This window comes from Sceloporus occidentalis, unplaced genomic scaffold (genome assembly GCF_023333645.1).
Source record: "Sceloporus occidentalis isolate IW3139 unplaced genomic scaffold, rSceOcc1.0.p SCAF_54, whole genome shotgun sequence".
Taxonomy (NCBI): Eukaryota; Metazoa; Chordata; class Lepidosauria; order Squamata; family Phrynosomatidae; genus Sceloporus; species Sceloporus occidentalis.
In genome coordinates, this window is record NW_028317034.1 from 1,393,106 (window position 1) to 1,418,560 (window position 25,455).

General features: G+C 38.8%; 1 protein-coding gene across 1 annotated transcript; it reads left to right on the forward strand.

The window, feature by feature from the left end:
- Positions 1-8,685: 8,685 nt before the first annotated feature.
- LOC149288016 (protein SERAC1-like) lies at positions 8,686-24,939 on the forward strand. Its single transcript, XM_089492156.1, has 16 exons — positions 8,686-8,773; positions 10,282-10,318; positions 11,033-11,169; positions 12,164-12,256; positions 12,622-12,753; positions 13,060-13,181; positions 13,446-13,574; positions 13,970-14,083; positions 14,473-14,635; positions 14,851-15,001; positions 16,210-16,348; positions 16,831-16,931; positions 18,368-18,465; positions 19,975-20,157; positions 20,396-20,539; positions 24,800-24,939. Exons 1-16 carry the CDS (start codon positions 8,686-8,688, stop codon positions 24,937-24,939), a joined length of 1,971 nt encoding a protein of 656 aa, XP_089348282.1.
- The last annotated feature ends 516 nt before the right edge of the window (positions 24,940-25,455 follow it).

The following is a 25,455-nucleotide window of genomic DNA, read 5'->3' on the forward strand; positions in this document are numbered from 1 at the left end:
TGCCCTTAGGTAACGTTGTATAATATGTATCCATGCAGGCATCATATAATTTAACAAAAAGTTCCTAGTGCCTGATTGGGACCTGGTACTTTTATAGAAATGGCATTATTTTTACTTAATGATTTTGTGTTTAGCCTTCTCCCCTGCACTTTGATCGCTATGTACTGCTCCATTTTATTAGTCCAAGGACTAATAAATACAATTTGGACTCCAAAACAATTCTGTATCCTCGTTTCTCTTTTGGTGTCAGCTAGCGTATTCTCTGGTGTATTAAAATTTTTACTACGCTGCACATGCTAGAGTTCTTTGGAATACCAAAAGAAAATCCACATTTTTTTAATATAAAAATACATTGTTTTGTGGAAGAGAGTGCATCGTCTCTGCTGCTCAAGTAGTCCCTAAGAGTTTAATATAAAATTGGTAATGGGAAGTGGTAAAAATGATCAAATTATCTGCACTCCATAATTTCTCTAATGGATGTGCTAGTCCTTTTACAGAGTATACCAAGTAATCAGGAAGTCGTTTCTGAAATACATGCCCTACAACAGAAAACTTTATGTACTTAATGTATTCACATCTCTGGTTAAAAATTACAAAATATTACTGTACTTCAGTTTTGTACATCAAAGGGAGGAAATTCTAGAGCTATATATTTTCCAAATAGCATTGAATGCATTGCCATAGTTAGAGAGCCTAGACTCTTGTATACCTCTCTCTGTATACATATTATACACACACACACACACCCACCCCTGGTCACTTTATTAGGTACACCTGTCCAATTGCTCGTTAAAACAAATAGCTAATCAGCCAATCACATGGCAGCAACTCAATGCATTTAGACATGTAGACGTAGTTCAAACCGAGCATCAGAATGGGGAAGAAAAGGGGATTTAAGTGACTTTGAACAAGGCATGTTTGTTGGTGCCATATGGGCCAGAAACTGCTGATCTACTGGGATTTTAATGCGCAACCATCTCAACGGTTTACAGAGAATGGTCCGAAAAAGAGAAACTATCCAGTGAGCAGCAGTTGTGTGGGCAAAAATGCTTTGTTGATGTCAGACATCAGAGGAGAATGGGCAGACTGGTTCAAGATGACAGAAAGGCAACAGTAACTTAAATAACCACTTGTTACAACCAAGGTATGCAGAATACCATATTGCGAAACGCACAACACGTCGAACCTTGAAGCAGATGGGCTACAACAGCAGAAGGCCATACTAGGTGCCACTCCTGTCAGCTAAGAACAGTAAACAGTAAACTGAGGCTACAATTTGCTCAGGCTCACCAAAATTGGACAATGGAAGACTGGAAGAATGTTACCTGGTCTGATGAATCACGATTCCAGCTGAGACATTCAGATGGCAGGGTCAGACTTTGGTGTAAACAACGTGAAAGCATGGATCCATCCTACTATCAACTGTTCAGGCTGGTAATGGTGGTGTAACACTTTGGGCCCCTTAGTACCAATTGATCGTTGTTTACCTGAGTATTGTTGCTGACCATGTCCATCCCTTTATGACCACAGTGTACCCATCTTCTGATGGCTACTTCCAGCAGGATAATGCACCATGTCACAAAGCTCACATCATCTCTAACTGGTTTGTTGAACATGACAATGTCACTGTACTCTAATGGCCTCCACACTCACCAGATCTCAAACCAATAGAGTACCTTTGGGATGTGGTGGAACGGGAGATTTGCATCAAGGATGTGCAGCTGACAAATCTGCAGCAACTGCGTGATGCCATCATGTCCATATGGACCAAAATCTCTGAGGAATGTTTCCAGCACCTTGTAGAAAGTATGCTATGAAGAAAGAAGGCAGTTCTTAAGGCAAAAGGGTGTCCAACCCGGTACTAGCAAGGTCTATCTAATAAAGTGGCCAGTGAGTGTATATACACACAGATGAGTCATAACATTATGACGCGTAAGTGAAAAAAAACGAATAATCGTGTTATCATGGCACATGTGAGTGGGTGGGATATAACAGGCGACAAGTGAACATTTTGTCCTCAAAGTTGGTGTTAGAAGCAGGAAAATTGGGCAAGTGTAGGGATCTAATCAACTTTGACAAGAGGCAAATTTTGATGGCTAGACTGTGTCAGAGCATTTAAAAAAATTGCAGCTCTTGTGGGGTGTTCACGGTCTGCAGTGGTTAGTACCAAGGAAGGAAAAAGTGGTGAACTGGTGACAGGGTCATGGGCGGCCAAGGCTCATTGATGTACGTGGGTGGTGAAGGCTGGCCTGTGTGCTCAAATCCAACAGATGAGCTACTGTAGCTCAAATTGCTGAAAAAGATAATGCTGATTCTGATAGAAAGGTGTCGGAACACACAGTGCATTGCAGTTTGTTGCACGTCGGTCTGCGTAATCACGCTGACCCCTGTTCTCTGCCGAAATCGCCTACAATGGCCACGTGATGATAAGAACTAGAACACGGAGCAATAGAAAAAGGTGGCCAGGTCTGATATGCAGTGCCCTCCGCTACTATTGGCACCCTTGGTAAATATGAGCAAATAATGTTTATTTTGTCTTAGCAGAGGTGTACTTTGTGCCTTGGACGGGTTAACCACATTTTATGTCACTTTTATTAGGTAGCAGCTTCTGATTAGCGACCAAAAAGGTTGTCTGGCAAGTAAATTCCTGTAAATACTTTCAAGGTGGGAATTGTGCAAAGCGACTGGTCCAACAAGCAAATTTGTGTAAAACCATTATAGTTGGGAATTATGGAAAGTGATTGGTCCACATTAGAGGACTGCATCGTGGTCAAAAAACTTGCGGGTGTGGGAGGTTTTTCAGGTGTTGCGGGCAGGAGTGGGCTGTTAGACAATGTACCTGTGGGTTCCAATAATCCCGCACACTCCCGCGAGGCTGCCTTTGCCATGCTCATACACAGCGTCTCTTCTCTTGTTCTGCCCAGGAACCCAGTGGAGTCACGTGAATTTACGTCACATCACATGTCCCGCCAGAATGGAGCAGAGTCAAGAGAAGAGACGCTGTGTGCAAGCAACGCGAAGGCAGCTGCGCAGGATTGCGCGGGAAATCTACAGTTCAGGTAAGGGGGTGGGGGAGCTTGTATGTGTGATTGAGGGAATGAATGAGTATCTGTGAGTGATTTGTATCTATGAATGAGTATATGAATGAGGGAATGAATGTTTGTGAATGATGTTTGCAGGAGCGGGCGGGATTGGACACATATGTTGCAGGAGGGAATGGAACACACACACTTTGTGGGCGGTAATGGTCAGAAATTCAGAGGGAGCTGGCGGGATTAAGAAAACAGTCCCGCGCAGGGCTCTAGTCCACATTGAGCATATTATTACGGAGTAGACTTAATGGAGTAGAATTGTGGTAGAACATTGAACTATACTATTTGAAACCATATAGAAGTTGAAGAGGACAAATTAAGTTTTTTAAATTGAATTGAATATAGCTTTGTGTCCTAGGGATACCCACTTCTTATTTAGCATTGCCCAATCCCCAACGACAAATTATAAGGCATCTCATGTCCGTACAGCAATCCATGCAATGTCTTCTCCTGCCAGACTTCTAAACAAAAATCTCTGAGGAATGTTTCCAGCACCTGGTAGAAAGTATGCCACGAAGAATGAAAGCAGTTCTGAAGGCAAAAGGGGGTCCAACCAGGTACTAGCAAGGTCTACCTAATAAATGACGTGAAATGAACAACACTAATAATTGTGTTATCATGGCACCTGTGAGCTGGTGGGATATAACAGGCGACAAGTGAAAATTTTGTCCTCAAAGTTGATGTGTTAGAAGCAAGAAAAATGGGCAAGTGTAGGGATCTAATCAACTTTGACAAGAGCCAAATTGTGATGGCTATACGACTTTTAAGAAACTGCAGCTCTTGTGGGGTGTTTACGGTCTGCAGCAGTCTAAAGCTGAAATTCTATAAACAAATTCTTTGTTTACTAAACCTGGAAAAACATCAGGTAAACGCTCTTCCTGCAGTAATCCTTTTTCACAATCATTTTAATCAGCTCTGCCACTTTCTACGGTAATTTGTTTTTATTCCGCATTGCAAAAGAATAATGTGCAGAACTCCTAGGATAATAAATCACCCTGGAGAAAATTGTGTCCTGATCAAAAACAATTTAATCTTAAATGAATTAGGTACAAGACTATTATGTGGCCTGTGAATGAAAGCCTGGCAGAAGTATCTAATAAAGAATTTAGTGGGAACATTAAACTTGCAAGCATAGATTGTTATTTTTTTTGTAATGCAAAGTAATTTCTCCAGAATAGTATTATATAGTTGACCATTTTCTAATGCAGTGATTTGCTGTTTTCATGCAATGTGAAACTATTTAAGGGCGGTTTATCGCTTTTGGTCTTTGGAAATTCCATTTGAAATACTTACCAAAATGTGCTGAAAAAAAAGTGAAAATTTGCATGAAATTAAAGTGATGTCCTTTAATAAGGGCTCACAATAGGAGTATTTTTAAGGTCAATTTACAGAAGCATGGAAACAAATTACTGTTGGCCAGTTCCACAGTTTTACTTAAGCTAAATATTATTGTTAAAAGAGCAAATTATATTATATATATATATTACGCTGATACACTTCTTTAGACCTGTTCTGCAATCTTGAAGTATGAAAATTGTAAAAAATTGGATCTCATTTCCAGTGTGCCACAAAGAAAATGTTTGGAACAATGTTCAGCTTAGTACATAAAGGTGCAACTTCTACCACAAGCTACCGAGGCCAGTTTAAATACTTTTTTGTGGTTAGTATAATTACAAGTATAAACAATGCGCTAAAATAGTACTTTTTGATATTACAGTATTCAAATTTAAACTATCATTTCTTACTTTATAGTCTAATGCAATACGTTAACCCAAAAACAAAATGCTGCCCTGGATCCTTCATTACCCAAGAAGAAATGGGGGGAAAGGGTACTATACGAGATTGTGGATAGAATGAGGGAGGGGTCTCCTGGACCAAGGCTGAAAAGAGGGGAAAAAAGCGACTGTGGCATCTTAAGGGCCAGCAACTCTGGGTTGCATTATTAAATAAGCCAGTTAAGTGACTTTCCACAGACAATAAAACACCTGCTACAGACGATTTGTCTGGCTACCAGGCTGGCCAAAACATGAAGGATGGAACCCCTGACATTTCAAAAATGTGCTTGCCGTAGTTGCCTATGCTGATGCTATCTTCCTTCAGCCAAGGTCCCAAGCACTGGCCTCTCGGTTCCAGGGAAGCCAACAGAGAGCTATTACAATAAGGTGTATAAAGTAAACGTAACTAGTCATATTAGATGGAATGCTTAGGTAAATAGCATATCCTGCTGTCCTACTGACAGCCCTTCGGTTTTTACCCTGGTGGGCATGAGAGGTTTTTTCACAGATTTCTTCTTTTTCTATTTTGATTAACAATATGATGTATACATTATGCTTTCCATTGCAGATATTCACCTGCATATCATGCAATTGTAATGTGGATCTGGTCGTTCATAACAAAATTCTGTTTAAAACTAATTTGGGCATTTGGAAATATTGTTGCCATTAAGATTCATGTGTCTAGGTATTGATATAATTAACTTTTACCAGATATTGACGGAAGAGGCTTCCAATTTAAAAAATAAAAGTAACATTGTCCTTTTAGACCAGCAGCATAGAGCAAAAATACCCATCAAAGCTCCTGTTCATCACTAAACCAAGTGCCCTGATACAGTCAGTAAAATAGCTTCCTTTCTTAAAAGAGATGATTGAAAACATGCAGTTCAGAGACCTTTAGTTTTTTGTGATTACAGTAGTTCTCTTGCAAAGAGCCATTAATCACACTGACAGCCGCCTCAGACCCCTTACCTTTCTACTGATCATCTTAGGAGGAAGGCTTTTAAACCCTGCTGCTCGGGTTATTAAGCTAACCTGTTAGAAATTACACGTGCAGGTTCATTCTTTCACTCTAAGATCAAAGTGCTCTTCAAATACCTGCCACGATAAAACTTTTTTTTATTGGTTTAGAAAATCTAAAGTATTCTCTGTCTTGTCCATTACCTCCATGGAGTTTGCGTGTGTTTGTGTGTGTGTTAATAAAAATGTCATTTAGATTTGTAGGTAGAATTACACAAATAAATTATATTACAGAATTAGAATTCACATAATAACACCTAATTCAACTTCTTTGGACAGCTTTTCAAATATGTTATAATTTCATTTTCATTGTATCATGAGATTACTTGTACAGGTGATTACTCGACCTCTTTCCAATCTATCCCTCTCAGACTCAACTCTGAACAATTTATGTAGTATTATTCGCTCAGGGTCGCTGGCAGTCAAATCAGGTCAGGCAGTGTTAATGAACCATACCTACATCTAATTAAGAAAATTGGTTTAAAAGGTCAGAGCAGGTGAAGCTCAAGGGCTTCCATACATCTCCACACATTACCCTGGAAAGAGTGTTGTTTCCTTCTAATGTGAGGTCTCTAAGTTATTTTTTATTCCAAAAAGAAAGTCTGCTGTGGGAAAAAGGTCCCCCAAGTTTTCATTTAAAAAAAAATAAAAAAAAATCTGTGGAGACCCATAGATCTAAGAAATCTGGAAAATCTCTTCCCAGGTCCAGGGTCGCCATCAGTGGTGATGACCAGAACTGTAGTCCCATATGTTTGTGTGTAGAGGGAGCTTGGGGGATCCCAACCGTATGTCTTGTAGACATACATTTTATTACGCCACTGAGTAGAGAGGCAGAAGTATGTGTATGTATGTGTGTGTGTATATATATATATATGTACTGTACTGTTGTGTGAGAGTCCGTATGTATGCCACTCATACGCCAAACACATTTAGAAACTGCCCAGGTGCTACTACCGCTGAATAAATGGAAATCCATAAGAATGAGTGCACTCTCAGGTATTTAAAAAAAAAAAACCCTCTTTATTACAACAGATTTGAAAAAATTATTGTTTTGCTATTATGTTACAAATGCTGTGGGATTGGTGGAATGTGTAGAACTGTAGTGGTAGAAGCTGAAATGGAATATGGAACTTAATATAAATTGAATTTGGGGAGCCTGGATGTCACGGGTTGTGGTGATTCAACAGGTGTAGTTATTTGGCTAGATGGGTGTATTATATAAACCGGTTGTGAAATAAAATGATTATCTTGACAAAGGGTCTGGATATGACCCAAAATGGTGTAATGGTGCAGTGTTTGGGGGGCATTTTCTTGGCACACTTTGGGCCCCTTAGTCCAAATTGAGCATTGTTTAAACACAACAGCCTACCGGTGTATTGTTGTTGACCATGTCTATCCCTTTATGACACAGTGTACCCATCTCTTGATGGCTACTTCCAGCAGGATGATGTACCATGTAACAAAGCTCACATCATCTCAAACTGGTTTCTTGAACATGACAATGCGTTCACTGTACTCCAATGGCCTCCACAGTCACCAGATGTCAATCCAATAAAGCACCTTTGGGATGTGGTGGAATGGGAGATTTGCATCATGGATGTGCAGCGGACAAATCTGCAGCAGCTGTGTGATTCCATCATGTCCATATGGACCAAAATCTCTGAGGAATGTCTCCAGCACCTTGTAGAAAGTATGCCACATAAAATGAAGGCAGTTCTGAAGGCAACAGGGGGGTCCAACCAGGTACTAGCAAAGTGTACCCAAATAAACTGATACACACACATATACGATATGGACAAAAGTATTGGGACACCAAGAGCAGGGACTTTTATGACATTACATTTAAATACATAGACATTATAACTGCTTCCAATCTTCTGGGAATGCCTTCCACGAGATTTTGTGTTTATGTGAGAATTTTATTCATTCATCCAGTAGATCATTTGTGAGGTCAGGCACTGATGTTGGGTGGGAAGGCTTGGCTTGCAATCTCCGTTCCAGTTCATCCCAAAGGTGTTGAATGGGGTTGAGGTCAGGGCTCTGTGCAGGCCAGTCAAGTTCTTCCACACCAAACTACTCCAACCATGTCTTTATACACCTTGCTTTGTGCGCTGTGGCATGGGTCATGCTGGAATAGAAAAGGGGGGACCAACTACATATTAATGTCTATGTATTTACACATAAAATAAAACTATGTATTTATACTAAAACTTCAGCCTTTATAGAGGTGGTCACATTTGCTTATGATCAATTAATCAAGGGCATTTGATTAGCATCGGATTGTCTGCTACTTAGCATCTTAATTCCTATGGAATTTTAGGAATATTAATGACAGAAAGCAGAAAGGGTATACTTAATTTTTCACACATGGCGTCTCCATTTTGGCTTTATTTTTGTTGAATAAATTATGACACAATTTAATATGTCATGAATTGTTCATCTTAGGTTGTATTTACCTAATTAGACCTGCTAAGGAACAGATGAATGTTATGTCCTGATATGTAAAACCGTATTATTCAAAAGGGTGTACTTTCTTTTTCACAAAACTGTATATATATATATTTATTTTTACATATAAAAATGGCATGTCTAAAATAAAAAATCAAGTGTCTTAATACATCTTAGAATATCATATATATATATATATATATATATATATATATATATATATATATATATATATATATATATAAAATGTGTAACAAACATAGTTCATGTATTCACCTTTCAGATGCATGTACCTGTATACTAGATATGTAGCATCTTACTGTAGTTTGCTTTCCTTTCACCGCAGACTCAGCATGTCAGCTGTAGCCAGTTGTCTCTTCTGTCGAAAGATTGGTACATCTGGCAACGGCTCTAGAAGGGAGCGAAACTGGAAGGATATCAGTAAGTGCTATAGCAGATACAGTGTACCTAACTGCACACTGGATATTGGTTTACATGTTTAAAAGGTGAAGTAGTGCTGTTATAACAATTCTAGAAAGTGAACGTAAACATTATTTTTCACACTTCAAAAATGATTACACAAAAGCGTTTCAGTAAAACATCTGTGTAGTTTACCATACCACTGACAATACAGGTGCTGCAGGGTCCATATGTACTGTTGGGTCCTTACTTCCAACAGTGACTCTGCATTATGGATACTCCTGACCTGAGTCCTGAGGAGAGTGGTGGCAGAGTAATTGCTGCAAAATGGTGAGAAAAGCAGACACAGTTGTGCAAAGCTTACTTTGCATGTGTCACATGCTCAATCATTTTCTTAAGTGCGAAAACAAAGGTTACTGCCACTTGAAATTGATTTTGATTTGCACGTAGACAGGGGCAATGCCATTCTTGAAACACATTGCAAATGTAATCATTTTTCAGACTTTTAAGGGGGTAGGTTGATCTGGTTTTGTCATCCACATTCACTTGGACATTTAATTTTATTTTAAGTTGAAATGCTTGTGGAACATCCCACGGTAAATTTACTTTCTTACCAATGTATGGGTGTCCCTTTACCAGGAAACCCAGGGAGTGTGCATATGAAGACCAGCCAACAGTCCTGGCCTATTCAAGGCCCTGGCCAGGGCTGCTGACAGCAAGGACATGAACCCAGTTGTCAGGGATGTTGGCAGCTCTGTGTAAATAGGCCCTACAGATCCTGCAGTACAGTGGTCCTCAGATCTTAAGGAGTTTGATCTTCCCACTGAAGTCTTCAAGGGGGATGGCTTAAACCCCCCTCACACACACCAAAAAGCCAAATCTTCGGGCACGTGCACAAAAAAAAGTGAAATGTGTTCAAGTGCCATTTCTGGCCCCACCCCATAGCTGGCGTTATAAAAATATTTCTCTCTACACATCGCTAGCCATAAGCGAGGGCATATTTTAGTGAAGAAATAACAAAAAAAAAGAGGGAGGCTCGAAAAAAAAACAAAAAAACAAACAGTGCCCCCACATAAACACATAGATATGGTAAATTCTGTGGTGCCCCCAATACTAGGCCAGAGGACCAAGCTTTTCCTCTCACAGTTACTTACTTGAGCTTAGCCAAAAGGGGTGACAAGTGGGTCATTTGAAACTGGGAGTAATAACTTGCCACCAATGGCTTTTGTAATCATTAGACATAGCATGCGCAAGTTGGTCATTATCATATAAGTGGCTTCATGTTGTACAAATCGGTATTTTGTGTTTGTTTACTCCATGATATAACTGCACGTAAGTGAATACCGTTTTTCACACGTACGCAGGGGCAAGACACAGTCACTAAACAGTTCCTGTGGAGCAGTCAGTGAATATTGCATTTCTCAATGTTAATATAGTCTTTGTCTTCACGGCTGTTGCCAAAATGCAGAATTAATAACCATCTGTTTTGGTCATTTATAACCTTGTTATATGTTTTCTTCTGTCTTTAGGAAAAATTGCAAAGATTACAGGTTCACTCTTTCTAGGGTAAGATCCATTTCATAAGTCAATTTAATAATGCTATAATAATCATTATAGCTTTCTGCCAAGGTGCTCTTGAGGATGTGGGACTTTGAAGGTTTGAGTAAGATATTGCTCATTCCTATTGCCATCGGTTGATGTGATTATGTATTTAGTATGCTATTCATTACATATACGGTATACTATAATGTAATATTATTTAATCTGGATTTTTTGTGCAGCGGGAGAGGGGTACTTTATTAAGTGAACATTGTTAGCAACTGCCCCTAATTCTCACCAGGCCAGAAGTATGTACCGTTTATTAATATTTTATTTCTACCACCAGTAGGCCAATCCATCTGCTGCCACATCTTCTTTAAACTGTAAAGTGTGAGACGCAAATTTATTAACCCATAACTGGCCAAGTCAGCTCTTCTCTCTGAGAAAATGGAACAGGTTCCTAGCCAGCTCCCATGGATGTTTTTGTAATTTATAATGTTCATTGTTTTTTTTCTATGTATTCTGATTTTTTGTCATTTTAGGGATACCATTTTGCATTTTCATTAACATTGCTTAAATGTATGTATATTATATAGTATATTTGGTGTACTTCTTTATTGTATTATTTGTTTATTTAGGCAAATGACGTGTATGTATGCAATTACCTTTTCATCATTTGTTATAAAGTTTATTTCTATAACTGCATACTTAAAAATGTATCTTATTTTATGTTAACTCCAGAGGATGTGTGTTTGTTACTTATGAAATCCTGTCTCTGAGGAAGTCCATAACCCTTGACACTCAAGCAGTGCAAAGGGAGAAGCTAAAATCATACATTTACGTACACACTGGATCAGTTGAGCGGAACAACTTGCAAGGTAAGAGAAGGCACAGCACACACTTGTCATTGTACTCGGTGTTTAGATGGGTTAGAACTTAACCTCCTGACACTGTTGTATCTCTGTGCCTTATTATTTTCCAGACTGTCTTAAATTGCATTTATTTTTCTTCTCTTTTTCTTTTGTCTGTCATTTAAAGGCAGCTGGTAGAAATACATCCAGGTTAACTATTTAAAGCATTGCGCATGTGGGATACAAACGTTTATTAAATATATTTCCTAGAATACTCCTTTCCATACCCAAATATATAAATCAATCATGACATTAATGTCGACTGTCTACATAATAATGCCACAAATATAAATTGCTTTACCATATATGTAATCTACACGTCTACAGACATGCAAAGAACGTAGTATCTCATTGTGTTCCAATAAACGTTACACCCGAGTGATTACCACCTATGGGCAGGGGAGCAGCGCTTGGCCATACCCGCTCCCTGCTCACTACCCATCCTGATCCTAGCTTATTTACGGCTGTATGGTGCTAGTCCTGCTCCATGCATGGGTAGCCCCGTGCCTTGCAAAGCTACTTCCTCAAAAGAGCTACAGGTAGCCTACACCAAAATGTGAGCGTCGCTCCTCCGGGTCTTAACACGCCCTGCTCCCCGCCCATTTTTCCTTTAAATGGGAGTGTCAGCGAGAACTCCCATTAACATCAGTGGGACCGCCCACCGACGTCAGAGAGGCCGCCCACCGACCTCTAGTGTCTTCTATAAAGAGTTTTTTTAGTGAATAATACGAAGTAGCACTATAGCAGATGTGTATTTGAGTACTGGAACCTAAAATTATGTAATGGTACTGACACAGACACTGTAAATTAGAATATCTGCACATCTCTAGTAACATTTTTGATTGTCATGGAAACCCTGTCTTTTCTCTGGTTGACTATGCTAGTACTACCTGTGCCCTCCAGTCTTGTCAAAAATACAATATGTGTTTTCATCCCTGTTTTTTTTCTGTTTTTTTTCTAGGTATTACTAATAAGGTGCGAAAAGAGCTTCATAGAGCAGCAAGAAAAGCTTTGGAAGCATCAGCTAATCTTTTTAGAAAAACACAAGATGGAGGTAATTTGTGTGCCTTCAGGACTAGGTTGGGAACTGCCGGTTTAGGAACGAAAAAGATCATCAGTTTGAGTCTTTGAATGCATTGGTATTCAATGCAGAAGCTCCATATGGTGTTTCACAAATCCAAAATTATATCCATGACCACAAGGTTGATTTCATAAACAATCAATTTAAATAAATCACTTATGTTATTGAAATACAAGAAAAAGTGTCATTATTAGTACAAAATTACTTTTCTGTGCATTTTTTGTATTATAATAAAACTGTAAATGATTTATTACTCATTTTGAAATTGAAAGTGTGGAAACCAATAATGTGAAGAAAACAAAGTTAACCCTTTGTTTTCTGTTTTCTTTCCTGCGTAGAGCAATACAGGAATCCTAATGTAGAAGATCATGAGTTGCCCCTGTGGCGTCTTTTGAAGAACACACAGTCATTGGATAGAATGGTCCGCTTGGATGCTGTCCGGCAATTGGCAGAGATTCGTCACTGGCATGGTATTATGCATGTCTTTGTGTTTTTTGACTGAGACATGTATTGCTATACCTGATAAGTTTGATTAAATAGCTTCCTAACATGAATAAAGGACTCTGTACTTAACTAAGAGAAATCTTTACTGTAACATGTCATGACAAAAGTAGTTTCTGAATGACAGAGATATTTTCATGCAATAGGCATCTCATTAAACCATTTTAGCTCATGAGGGTTAACTTGTTATGAGAGGAGGGCTATTCTTCTGTTCCACTCTTCATATTGACTGTAGAGGGTTTAATGGTTAGGTGGCATTGTAATCGTTTTTACAGATTACCAATATAGGACAGTGGCTCAAGCATGTGACAACAGGACAGCTATTGGCTTGGCACGATGTAAAGATATAGATCTCCGTTTTTTCCTTCCACCCCCAACATTGCCAAAAGTAAATGATGTAAGTAAAAAAAAGTTCCATGGTTAGTGTATTTTAGAAAGAATTTATGAATAGGCTGAAACACTTTGATATCATTGATCCCTTTAACAAATTTTTGGCTGCTCTCCAGCTGTTGAACTTCATCTCCTAACATGCAAAAAGAGAAAGTCCTCAGGCGCTGGAGTGCTATTTGTTCTCTATCTCATCAAGTTGTTCAGCTTGTAGAAAGTGTGTCAAGCCCTATGAGAGAAATGGTAGATTAATTGGTCATTCTTATGTTTACAGAATTATTCCATTGAAGATGCACTCAGACGACTGATTTCTTCTCTGCCTCAAGCTGAGCTTGATCGGTGTGCCAAATACCTTACATCTTTGGCACTTAGAGAGAGCAGTCACTCATTTGCAGCACAAAGGGTAAAATACAATAATCTCCCAATGACACTGTAGCTCTTTTACTTCTTACTCTTTGTCCTTTAACTACAGGAATTGTTGTTGTCTGTGGTTCAACCATTCGCAATTATAAATGCCTATTACATACACCTTCCAGAACAAAATAATTACGTTTGTCAGTCACACAAATTCTATCATCCCTTTATTTTTCTTTTGTTTTTGCTTTTTTATGGCGTTTCTGGCTGTTACCCTGTGACACTAAATGATTGATTTTTACAATGGCAATGGCTAAACAGTTTATTGAAAAAAGCTGTATTAGTGTTCACGTTCTTGTTTTGTACAAATGTATTCTATTGCGTAAGGAATAACTTGTGGAATCCAATGTATCCAATGTTGAAATAAAAATAACTTTGTTTCAGAAAGGATTATGGTGCTTTGGAGGAAATGGATTACCGTATGCTGAGAGTCTAAGCGTGGTTCCTTCAGAGAAACTGGAGATTTTCAGTTTACAGGCTTTATTGACGCATTCTATGGTACGCGTTTTGCCTCAGAACCTCATCCACGGCCAACAGCAACTGTAAAGACAAACTCTTATAGACCATTCACAAAGCTCTGGTGTGAGAACATCTAGGTCTAATGATCTATGGGTTGGAAGCACTAAGCCCTAATTCATCAGCTTCAGCATCAGTTCATTCATGCTGCATCAGTTATTTGTAGCCTAATTTTATAATCTATATAAGGGAAAGAGAATGAGTGGGGCGTCTCAAAATTTTACTGAAATAGCCAGAGAATTAGCATCAGTAGCAGACCACCTAATTGTGAATCCTGTTTTTGCCCTCCTGAAACATTATATGGCATGTAATGCTTGTTCCATGCTAATGGTTGTCTGCTGCCCTTTATTGCTCTTTTCCATCTGTTGTAGATCTCTAGCCACACTGACAAAATTGCATCAAACAGAGGCCTGCAGCTCCTTCAGCGGATATACCTGCTTCGTAACGATTCACAGAAAATTCAGAGGAGTATAGTTCGTATAATTGGAAACCTGGCCTTGAATGAGCAACTTCACCAAGACATTGTGGACTCAGGTAATAAGGGGCACCAACATCATAGTTACAAGGAGCTGCCAGCAAGGTGTACATTTTTATTGTTATGCTAATAAAGCCTAAAAAGCTTTTTAATATTCCCATCATATTTCAGTCGTTCAGCTTTCCCCTGTTTTGCAAATAATTAATCACCTCACGGTAATAAGTACAAGTCAAATGACAATGCATTAAAATTATATATTTCTTTACCCCTCCAGGCTGGATCTCCATACTGGCAGAAGCCATGAAGTCTCCTTATGTCATTCAGTCATCACATGCGGCCCGAGCTTTGGCCAACCTGGACAGGGATAGTGTACATGAAAAATACCCAGATGGAGTATATTTACTGCATCCTCAATGCCGTATTAGGTGAGAACCAGGGATCTTCCAGCAGGAGCACTCCGTGTGTAACAACCATGCAAACAATGAGTCTCTAGCATTGTATTAAACTTATTTTTGCATTTAATGCCTATCCTGATACCACCATATTACAATGATCAGTGTTAACAATGCATACAGCTCATTGTGGAAGCAAACGGTGTTTGAAGGTAACCGTGAGTACCTGTACTGTGTGAATTACCAACCCTAACATTAGAATAAGCTACACAATTACCCCGAGAGTTCAAATCAGTCCAGTTTCCTTCTGGTCTGTGATAAACTGAAAGTTTCTGCAAATACATTTGAGATATGTGGTATCATTAAAAAATTGACTTAAAGGGACTATGGAAGAAGTAAGGGATCAAAAAAGTAACAGACCTCTACCATGTATCCAGAATTGACAAAAGCATGGCAGAAATTTAGTGTGCTTAAATATATGTCTAGTGTCCTTCAGTGTCCTGTCTACCCATTGTACAGCGCTACGGAATTTGATGGCGCTATATAAAACAATAAATAATAATAATAATTTACTATGACATTGTTTCAATCTCTTTGCACCTGTGTGGGTTACATGTATCCATTTTAGGTGCGCTAAAATCTGTGCACACCATTCAATGACTTAGTAGATATTTTTTTATTGTATTCAATGTAGTAGTTTAGAATCAACGATCGCTAGTTAGGGATTAGTCAAGGCGCTGAATACCTAACCGTGCATTTTTTCACCATCGCTAACACCAATCATGGTTTAGATGGGTAATCGAATCGAGACCATGGAGTGTGTAGGAACTAACACTAACTTAAGAACTAACAGACCCATAGTTTTTATGCTAACATTTGTCTAAAAAGGCTGACAATCAACTTATCCTTATTTTGTAGTTGCACAGAAGGCTGCCTGTATAGAATCCTGTAATTGTTCACTCTTAAAAAGTTTTAAGTCTGTAAAACAAAGTAAAATAATGACATACAGTGAAACTGGTAATTCAAGATACATAATGTTATTGAAAAAATAAGGCATATCTGTATTGTTCTTTTTGTAGCATTTTTATTTATATTATTTCAGATTTGACTAAAAATTTTCTAAACATACAGAAAAAATAGTCATAAGTTGTCAAAGCGGGACACATATTACTTCTGCAAGGTCAACAAAATAATACAATTTTTATTTTTTAAAGTCATAAATTTAAAATAATCCTTTTCAGCCAGCCTATTGTGGCTGATATCTTATTTGTCCACGGTCTACTTGGGGCTGCCTTCAAAACGTGGCGTCAGCAGGACAGGGATGAACCACTAGGTGAAAGTGCTGCTCAGGATGATGATTATACAGACTGCTGGCCAAAGGTAGGCATGACCCTTTCCATTTATTACATTACCCAATTTTAAACTGTCATGGAACATTTTGTAACCCTTAATAAATCAGCTTTCTCCCGGTATTCTTTGCAGTGTGTACTGCTCAATAGTATTGTCGCTGTTACACAAGGATCCATCAGCAGTTTTATTGACGCAGATGGCTCCTGTACTAGAAAGCTGCTTAGATCTCATGCTGAAGCAGACACAGTAGTCTGCTTAAATGGGAAATCTCATGGAAAAAAATCTTTTGAATTTCATATAGTTTTTTTTATACAGTTCACTGAAGAGAATTGTGTTTGTTTTACATCGTTCCAATGAGAGTTGTTTAAACTCAGATTTGGAGGTACCTCTTGTAGGCGGTTATGTGATATTTTTCATTACATTTACATTTCAAAATGATTTTTACGATCTCTTCACTTTTATTTTACATTTCTCCTTATTTTGATCTCAAATTGAATGTTTTATGTTTGCAGGCCTGGCTAGCAGCAGACTGTCCTGGTGTAAGAATTATTTCTGTGGAATATGATACTCAGCTTAGTGAATGGAGAGCCAAATGTCCTGCAGACAGTCACAGGTAGCTCTCTTAAGCACCCATATCTGACTTTTTCCCCCTCTTGTCCCTCTTTTCTAGGAGCTCAGAATATTTGGTGAAAACTAGTGTGTCACGGGGTTTTATAGCCATAAAGGCCAATATAAAGTGTGTCTATAAAAATCAAATAGTGTCATTATAATACATTCTTCTTCCTCTAAATACCTTGTTCAGTTTCAGAAAAACCCTTAAACGCTGACAATGCCTCTAACCACAACCCCTAAAACTAAAGCTAAAGTATTTGAAAGGGTTGCGAGCTTTATAATTATTTGGGTTTAATTTGAATAGCGACCAAACTGTGTAGTTCCCCAAATGTCTAAATTATAATAATAATAAAACATTATTTGTTGATGATGGCCTGTATTGTCTGTAAAGTTCTATGTATTTACAGGTGTTTGGTCTTTGTATTGTCCTTGAACAAAAAGGCGTCTTTTTCAACATAGCAGACAAAAATAACCTTTCCTGCTCCAAAATGTCTTTTTTTGACCTGCTGCCCGAAATTGTACTGCATATTCAATAAATTTGTGCACATGGACCAAAAATATTTTGGACACGTTTGTTATGTTTTTGGTCCGTTTGTTTTCGGACAACAAATTTAGTTTCCTGCCCTTTTGGTTCGGACAAAATTCAGAGTGCTTTTCCCATTCGGAAGCGAAATTCATTTGTCATTCTTTCTCGTTCGCTCAGCTTGTGAGAGAGTGAGCGTGTGAGAGTGTGAGTCCAAATGCAAAAGTCTAATACTTAAAATGTAGTTTTACCATTAAAACATTACATTTTCATACACACATTCCCCTTTGAATACAGGATATTAACTACATAACTGCCTGAGAAAGTATTTTTATTAACAAGTAATCTTGGATCATTTTCTTCAGAGGGGTTCCGAAATACACAGTTTTTAATTAGCATACTTTTTAATTTTTTCCCAAATGCATAATTTTCAATTTTTCTGTATTGTCCATTTACTAAAATCTAATTAAATTCTATATTGTCCATTTACTAGAATCCAATTATATTCTATATTGTACATTTACTAAAATCCAATTACATTCTATATTGTCCATTTACTAAAATCCAAAAAGGTTGCATGAAACTAGAAAATTGTACAACTGTACATAATCCTAGTCCAGAATGCCAGCTGCTGGAACTGGGTACAGTCAGTCACATTGGAAAAGCAATAATAACATATGATATTAACATACAATCAGTGCGCCCCAGATAATCTTAATGAACTGCTAAGTGAAAACGTTAATATATAGTTTTATGGTCATGTATCAGAACAAGCTTGTTGGCAATAGGGCACATTTTCAATTTCTAACTATTATGTAGAAGAGTTGTGTTACAAAATTGATTCTCTACCGTAAAAGTGTTGGAAGTGGAAAACATGTTCCAAATCAATGTGTCACCGGCATTCTTTGTTACAGGAAAACTATGGCTTATCGGAGCAATGAGCTTCTTAACAAGCTAAAGGCTGCTGGAGTTGGTAAACGGCCAATTATATGGGTTTCACATAGCATGGGGGGTAAGTATGTTTGTGCTGAAAAATCATTCAAAATATGGGTTAACAAATTAGTTCTCTGTATATTCATCAATGCAAGCACATAGGCGCACCAGGGGAAAAAATCTCATTATAACTTACACAAAAAAACCCCCAACATTTAACAGTATTAGTACTTAGAAGGTTAGGGGCAGCTAAATATAGGTTAGATTTGATACCTCCTTTGTCCTTCTTTGTACTATGGCATTCTTAGTTTTTTCATGTTAGTACATTTTTGCGTGGAACCCATCAATATGACAGGAACACATCAGAAAGACTTCAGCATCTCATATATGACAGTTTAGGTAGTTGGTACCAGGTAGAAACATTTCCAGTGCCTCCAACATTTCAAATGTCAGCCACATATTAAGGTAGATATCTGAAGTAAGTGGCATTTCCTTCAGACAAGAGATTACCTACACTGACCAGTACCTGAACCTGGAAGACGTTTATTATACTTATTGTCTTACAAGGCTGTACGAGGTGGGTTTGTCGTAATCTAAATTAAAAATCTAAATTAAAAAATTATAATAATTTCATAGCATTGCAAAGGGTATTGGAAGATATTAAGCATAGTGGGCTTACACTGTACAAATACATTGTTTATTTAGAAAGTTAAATAATACAATTCTTCAAATATAGCATGAAACAATTCAACTCTAATGAAGTTTTCAAAGAGTACAAGTGCAAAATTCTATAGTGTTTTATTTTATTGGTTCCACATAAAGAAAAAAGTATACAAAGGAGGAGGTAGAAAAAAAAAAAGCCAAGCAACAATTTACAATAAGACATTTCTCAATCCTGAGTAGAATCTTCATCATCTGAAAATTACTATACAGAAATAGTGCCCATCCTCACTTGTTATGAACCCTAGATAAATATAAACTGCCCAAACAATCCACGTCATCGGACTCCCCATGTCGTACTTGTGCACAAACATGAAGCTCCACCTTATGGCTTCCCAAATTCCTCTGCTGTTGATCTCCTTTCATGCACCGACCACTGCTTCACTGCCCCAGCATCCATAGAAAAATCGGAGGGAAAACACCACCACATCAGCTATCCTATTTTCCCACAAGAAAAAGGGGCTAAGTGTTGACTCCTGGGGGTAGTGGAAACCATGTTTTCTGACTGAATCTCGGTTTCCTATTATTGTATATAAATCGGGTCATCCCATTTCCTGGTGGAATTATTTAATGAGAAAAGGGAGTAATTTGCTTTGTACAAGCCTGAGTAGTCCTTGGTAATATTAATTCCAAGGCCCCTAATAAAGGCCAGTAGCCATTTATACTATACATTTTTTAATATAATAAAACAGGATTAATAATATATTTAACAAAGTTATTTTATAGTAAAGTTTTTTTTCTTGTGTCTGTAGAAAGAAATTCCCATAATTTACTTAAAAAGTCTGCCACGATCAGTCAGGACAGGAGTGAAAATACAGGCTGCCATGTATCTAATTAAAATATCAAAAGTATTGATCTTCAATTTCAGGTTTGTTGGTGAAGAAAATGTTGCTAAATGCATCAAAGAACGAAGATATGCTTGATTTTGTAAAGAACACAAAAGCAATCGCATTTTTTAGTGTACCCCACAGTGGATCCCGTCTCGCAGAGTACACTGTCAATGCCAGGCTACTTCTCTTTCCATCTATAGAAGTCAAGGAACTCAGCAAAGGTAGCTTTAAAGTGTGCGCAAGTAATACACCTTGATGCCAACATTCTCACAAAATGTGCTCTGCTCACTGTGATTGTTAGCCCTATTTCAGATATTTTAGCTTAATTTCCCAGAGTTGCAATGAAAGAATTGTGAGATATTTTTATGTAATTTTGTTAGAACTGATTTTGACAAGTTCTGCTAAACTTAATACATAATATCATATACATCTTTTTTACGTATTTATTTAACTTTTTAGATTCTCCGGCGCTAAAAGAACTAAATGATGAGTTCCTGCAGTTTGCTAAAAACAAAGACCTTAAAATCATAAGTTTTGTGGAGACATTGCCAACACGAGTGAGCAGTATGATGAAACTGCATGTTGTACCATTAGAATCAGCTGGTAAGTAATTGAATTCATTAATTTATAATATATAAAAGGAAAAGCCTCACATTTGCAGTAACATACAGAGGCTTCCTACAGCATTGAAATAGACTGCATGTTGGCAGCTTAAGTATTGTAAGCTGACTAGCATGCATGAAAAAATTGCTAATCCATGCTAATGAAAAGCTACAAATCCCATGACCCTCAGTCAGAATGATGAAACGTGTAATGCAACTTGTAGCCCTCAAATGTTTGATGACATACAGGGCCGGACTGGGAATGAAAAGCAGCCCTGAAAATATTTGGACACCAGCCCCATATATCTTATAGCATGGTCGAGCTCTTGTGCCCATACCTATCTGTGTCATACTTTCTTCCAAATAGCTATAAATAATTATTTTTAAAATTTTATTAAATTGTTGCTTAATGATAACAGAATACCACCTTATTATTAAAACCAAAGGGAACTAAACAGCCTACCTGTGCTACTTCTGCCCCCAAACAGCATGCCTGTGCCGTTTCTGCCCCCAGCCTACCTGTGACATTTCCAAGAAACAGACTGCATGTGCCATTTCCCCCACACAGTCTGCCTGTGCCATTTCTGCCCCCCCAAAAAGCCTGCCTGTGCCATTGGTGTCCCAAACAGCCTGTCTGTGCCATTTCTGCACCCTACCTTTGCCACTTACACATTCAAATCCATACTTGCACACACTTATACATTTACTCACTAATTTATTCATTCCCCTTGTGTTCTTTCTTAACCTGGTGTTAAGACTTACCTGCACAATCGTAGGGACTCTGACGTCCATCCATTCCCGGGGCTCCCAGGGTTATTCTGCGCCATTTTTTCTTTCTGTCACCTGAGAATTTATCTGGGAGAATAATTTGCGGTTCAGATGCTATGGCCCCTTCCAGAGACAATAGAGCAGGCGGGGTTATGTAAAGCAGTGGATCTCTCGAAGATGTAGGACCCTACTGGAGTTGTTGCATCTGTTGGCGCAGCTGATCTTGACCTGTAAATTTTGAACGGACTGTGATAGCACTGCAACCTTCTGAGTGGGGGCAGATATGGCATCATATAATCCTGCGGGCTCCTTAGTTGGCTTGATGTAATGTGAGGGAGAATATAAGAGAAGTCCGGTATGCAGGAAAAGGTAGACTGACCTAGAATATGGAGATGCAGCAAAAAATCCAGAGAGCACTGTTTACGTGATCGTGCCTCAAGAGAGCACCGTTTAGGAAATCGTGCTCGAAATCAAGGAAACAAGCCGAGGTCAGGGTCTCCAGAAAAGTAACAAAGTTTGTTTAAACAAGCCGAAGTAATAATCAGGAAATAGGAACTCACAAAACTGGAACTGCAGAGAAAATATATCAAGCAACGAGCAGTGGCGAAGATGGAGTTTAAATGTTCCCGGGCTGATGACATCATCGGGAGCGCGCACAGCTGACAGCCTCACAGCGACGGAGAAAAAAGGGGGCAGGGCTAAACGCGCGCCAGCCGGATCAGCGTGGATGCGGGAGAGAACCGACCTGTGGGTTCTCAGGTGAGTGGCTGCGGGTCGGGTTCTGACATACACTGCCCTTACACACGATTGCACATAAAAACACACATACACACATACACTGCCCTTACACAACCCTGCCTTTACACAAATATACACACACCAGCTTACAAACATACAAATACCTACACTGCTCTTACACACACACTGCCCATACACACACACCAGCTTACAAACACACAAATACCTACACTGCTCTTACACACACTGCCCATAAACACACACTGCCCACACACACACACTGCCCCACACACACATACACACTGCCCACACACACCAGCTTACAAGCACACATACATATACACAGACCTTACACCCCTTTCTCCCCATCTCTTACTTTTCCATCATCTTCCATCATCCATGATCTTCTATCTTCCATCCTGTGGTGGGAGCGCGAGGTCTGTCACTCCAGGCCTCGGCTTTACATTACTATGCACTGGCTATTGATGCAGAGCGCCAGGGTGAGGTCATATCCCAGCGTTCTGCATCATTTGCCGGCTCGTAGTGATTAGGGAGCGCGGAAGCCGTGGTCTGAATTGACAGACCTCACGCTCCCTAATGTTGGGCCAGTTAGAGGGGGATTGTGATCTCCCCAACCAGCCCTGCTCATCGGACACCTCCTCCCCAGACCAGCGCTGATGGTGCCTGGGTGCGCACTGCCCCCGGGGTCGCCCGATGAGCAGGGCTGGTTTCGGAGCGCACAATCATGCAGTTGTCTCGGCAGTTCCCAGAAGACCGGCCATGGGGAGGTGGCCTTTCTGCTCGACTCCTCCCCTATAGATACGTTACTGTTCTTTAGGAGCTTTGTGCTGGCAGCAATGTGATTCACCATGGGGCCCTGTTGAGCTGGTTAGAGAGATCCATCATCTTCCCCAACCAGTCCTGGAGGCTGCAGCTGCTGATCCGGGCGGCAAGTGCCTCTCTCGCCTCACCCTTCTTACGGCCCTGAGTTATAAATCCAAGAGTCCTGTTGAAGGTGCACTTACAACAGAAGTGTTAGGTGCAGTCATGGCACAGTACGAGGCATACACAGCTCACAAACACTCAAAAACTATAGCCCATCTATTTCAAAGAGTGTGAATGTGATTCAGCTCTAAAGTGTTAATGTTTGCCACAGCTGGAAATAAAGGATTGTAGAATAAGCATATGCCGGTTGGAGATAATGTCTATTGAGCGGCTCTCATTCTTTTTCAACACAGCCAATTGTTTGGTTTTTTTTTAAAGTTATACTTTTGTGTTTTCAGTATTGGGTTGCCTCTAACATGACATTTCTATCTGTATTCTCTTTGTATGGGATGAGTAAGAACAGTTAAAGCAATTGCAAAAGGTTATTTATAACTGAAAACATTATGCTCACATCTTGTAGATGTGGTAAAATTCACTCATATAGTATGTAACAGGGACAGCCAGTGTGTAGGTTGCAGACACACTATGTGACTAAAAGTATGTTGACACCCCTCCCAATTATTGAATGTGTTTCAGCCACACCCATCTATGCGCTAAAAAAATTAAGCACATAGACATGTGGGGTTGTGGTGCCTAAAATTTGTAGCATGACTCACTGCAGAGTTCCAAACTGCATCTGGAAGCAACAGCCACACAAACACTGTGCATCGGGAGCTTTGTGGAATGAGTTTCCATGGCTGAGCAGCTGCACTCAAGCCGAAGATCACTATCCACAATACCAAGCGTCAGATGGCATAGTGTAATGCACACTGCCATTTCACTCTGGAGCAGTGGAAAAATATTCTATGTAGTGATGAATCACGCTTCACTATCTGGAAGGAGAACGCTACCGGAATGCATAGTGCCAACTGTAAAGTTTGGTGGGGGAGGGATAACGGTCTGGGGCTGATTTTCAGGGTTTGGACTAGGCCCATCAGTAAAAAGTTAATAATAACCATAAAAAAAAATAATAATGTTAATGCCATAGCATAAACAGACATGTACAAGACTGTGTACAAAGCAAGATCCATAAAGATATGGTTTAACGAGTTTGGTGTGGAGGGACTGGAGTGGCCCTTACAAAGGCCTTGGTCTTAACCCCACTGAACACTTTGGGATAAACTGGAAGACCAATTGCGAGCCAGGCCTTCTTGACCAACATCAGTGCCTGACCTCACAAACACTAATTTGGCTGAATGGACACAAATTCTCACAGACATACTCCAGAATCTTGTAGAAAACCTTCCAAGAAGAGTGAAGGCTGTTATAGTTGCAAATGAGGGGCACCTCCATATCGATGCCCCTGCTTTTGGAATGGGATGTCCAACAAGCTCATATACTGTAGGTGTGATGGAAAGGTGTCCACATACTTTTGGTCATATAGTGACCTGTTTTATCTATGATAAAATGCTTTCACCACTTTATTATACTGTAAGAACTATAATAAATGCATGTTGAACTTGTTTGCCATTGCAGAAATGCAATTTTTTGTTATATGTATATATATGACTTGATATGTTATTTTGTTGTATAAGTTTATGCCAAGATTAATTATTTTGTTACTTCAAAACTTTTAAATACTATACTAAAATATTTTCACAACATAAATTATTGAATATGTTATTTTCCTGTGTAAAATATGCCAAACGGTACTGATTGCTTTTGAATTGGTTAACATTGGTACATTGCTACCACTTGTGTCTAAGTTTGGAACGTAAATAAATAAAATATCAGAAGATGAATTTGAAATATTCTATTTCCTTTTTTTTAGATTTGGGCATCGGTGACCTTATTCCTGTGGAAGTAAACCATCTCAACATTTGCAAGCCAAAGAGCAGAGACTCTTATATCTACCAGCGTACTTTACAGTTTATCAGTGATTCCTTGAAGACAAACTTTGAGAAACAATGATCAGTCAAACTTTAGGATTAAATTCCCCACAATTGTTTGGTTTTATTTATCCAAATCATTAAACTAAATATATTATTTAACACTTTGTTAATATGTCACGTCAACACATTAATCTATAATATGTCATGTCAACCATGCACATGTATTATGTTTATTTTAACATGCCAAGGTATCATGTGATTCAAATCAGCTCTTTATTTCACCAATAATATTACTTTATTTCAGCCCCTAATGACATCATAGAACTAGTTAGGTGGATACATTAGCATGTACTGCACACTGCATTATTATACCTCTTCTCCTTGTTTAGTGTTAAGTAATGGTAATAAGCCGGTGATGTCATAATGGCTATTTCTCTACTGATTTTATTAGTGATTGTGTTATACTGTAAAGCACCCTATAATGGTAATACATTTAAAACACAGTCTTACTTTTCCAGGGTCCCTTAGTGGAAAAATTTACAAACCTGTGGTAGTTTAATATGGATTTTAACCAGAGCATATACATATATAAATG

Bases quoted from the DNA above. Each gene is read 5' to 3' on its own strand.
- LOC149288016 (XM_089492156.1), top strand. From the start codon at position 8,686: ATGTCAGCTGTAGCCAGTTGTCTCTTCTGTCGAAAGATTGGTACATCT. The intron at 8,774-10,281 runs GTAAGTGCTATA...TTCTGTCTTTAG, and splicing joins GCGAAACTGGAAGGATATCA to GAAAAATTGCAAAGATTACA. The intron at 15,002-16,209 runs GTGAGAACCAGG...AATCCTTTTCAG, and splicing joins CATCCTCAATGCCGTATTAG to CCAGCCTATTGTGGCTGATA.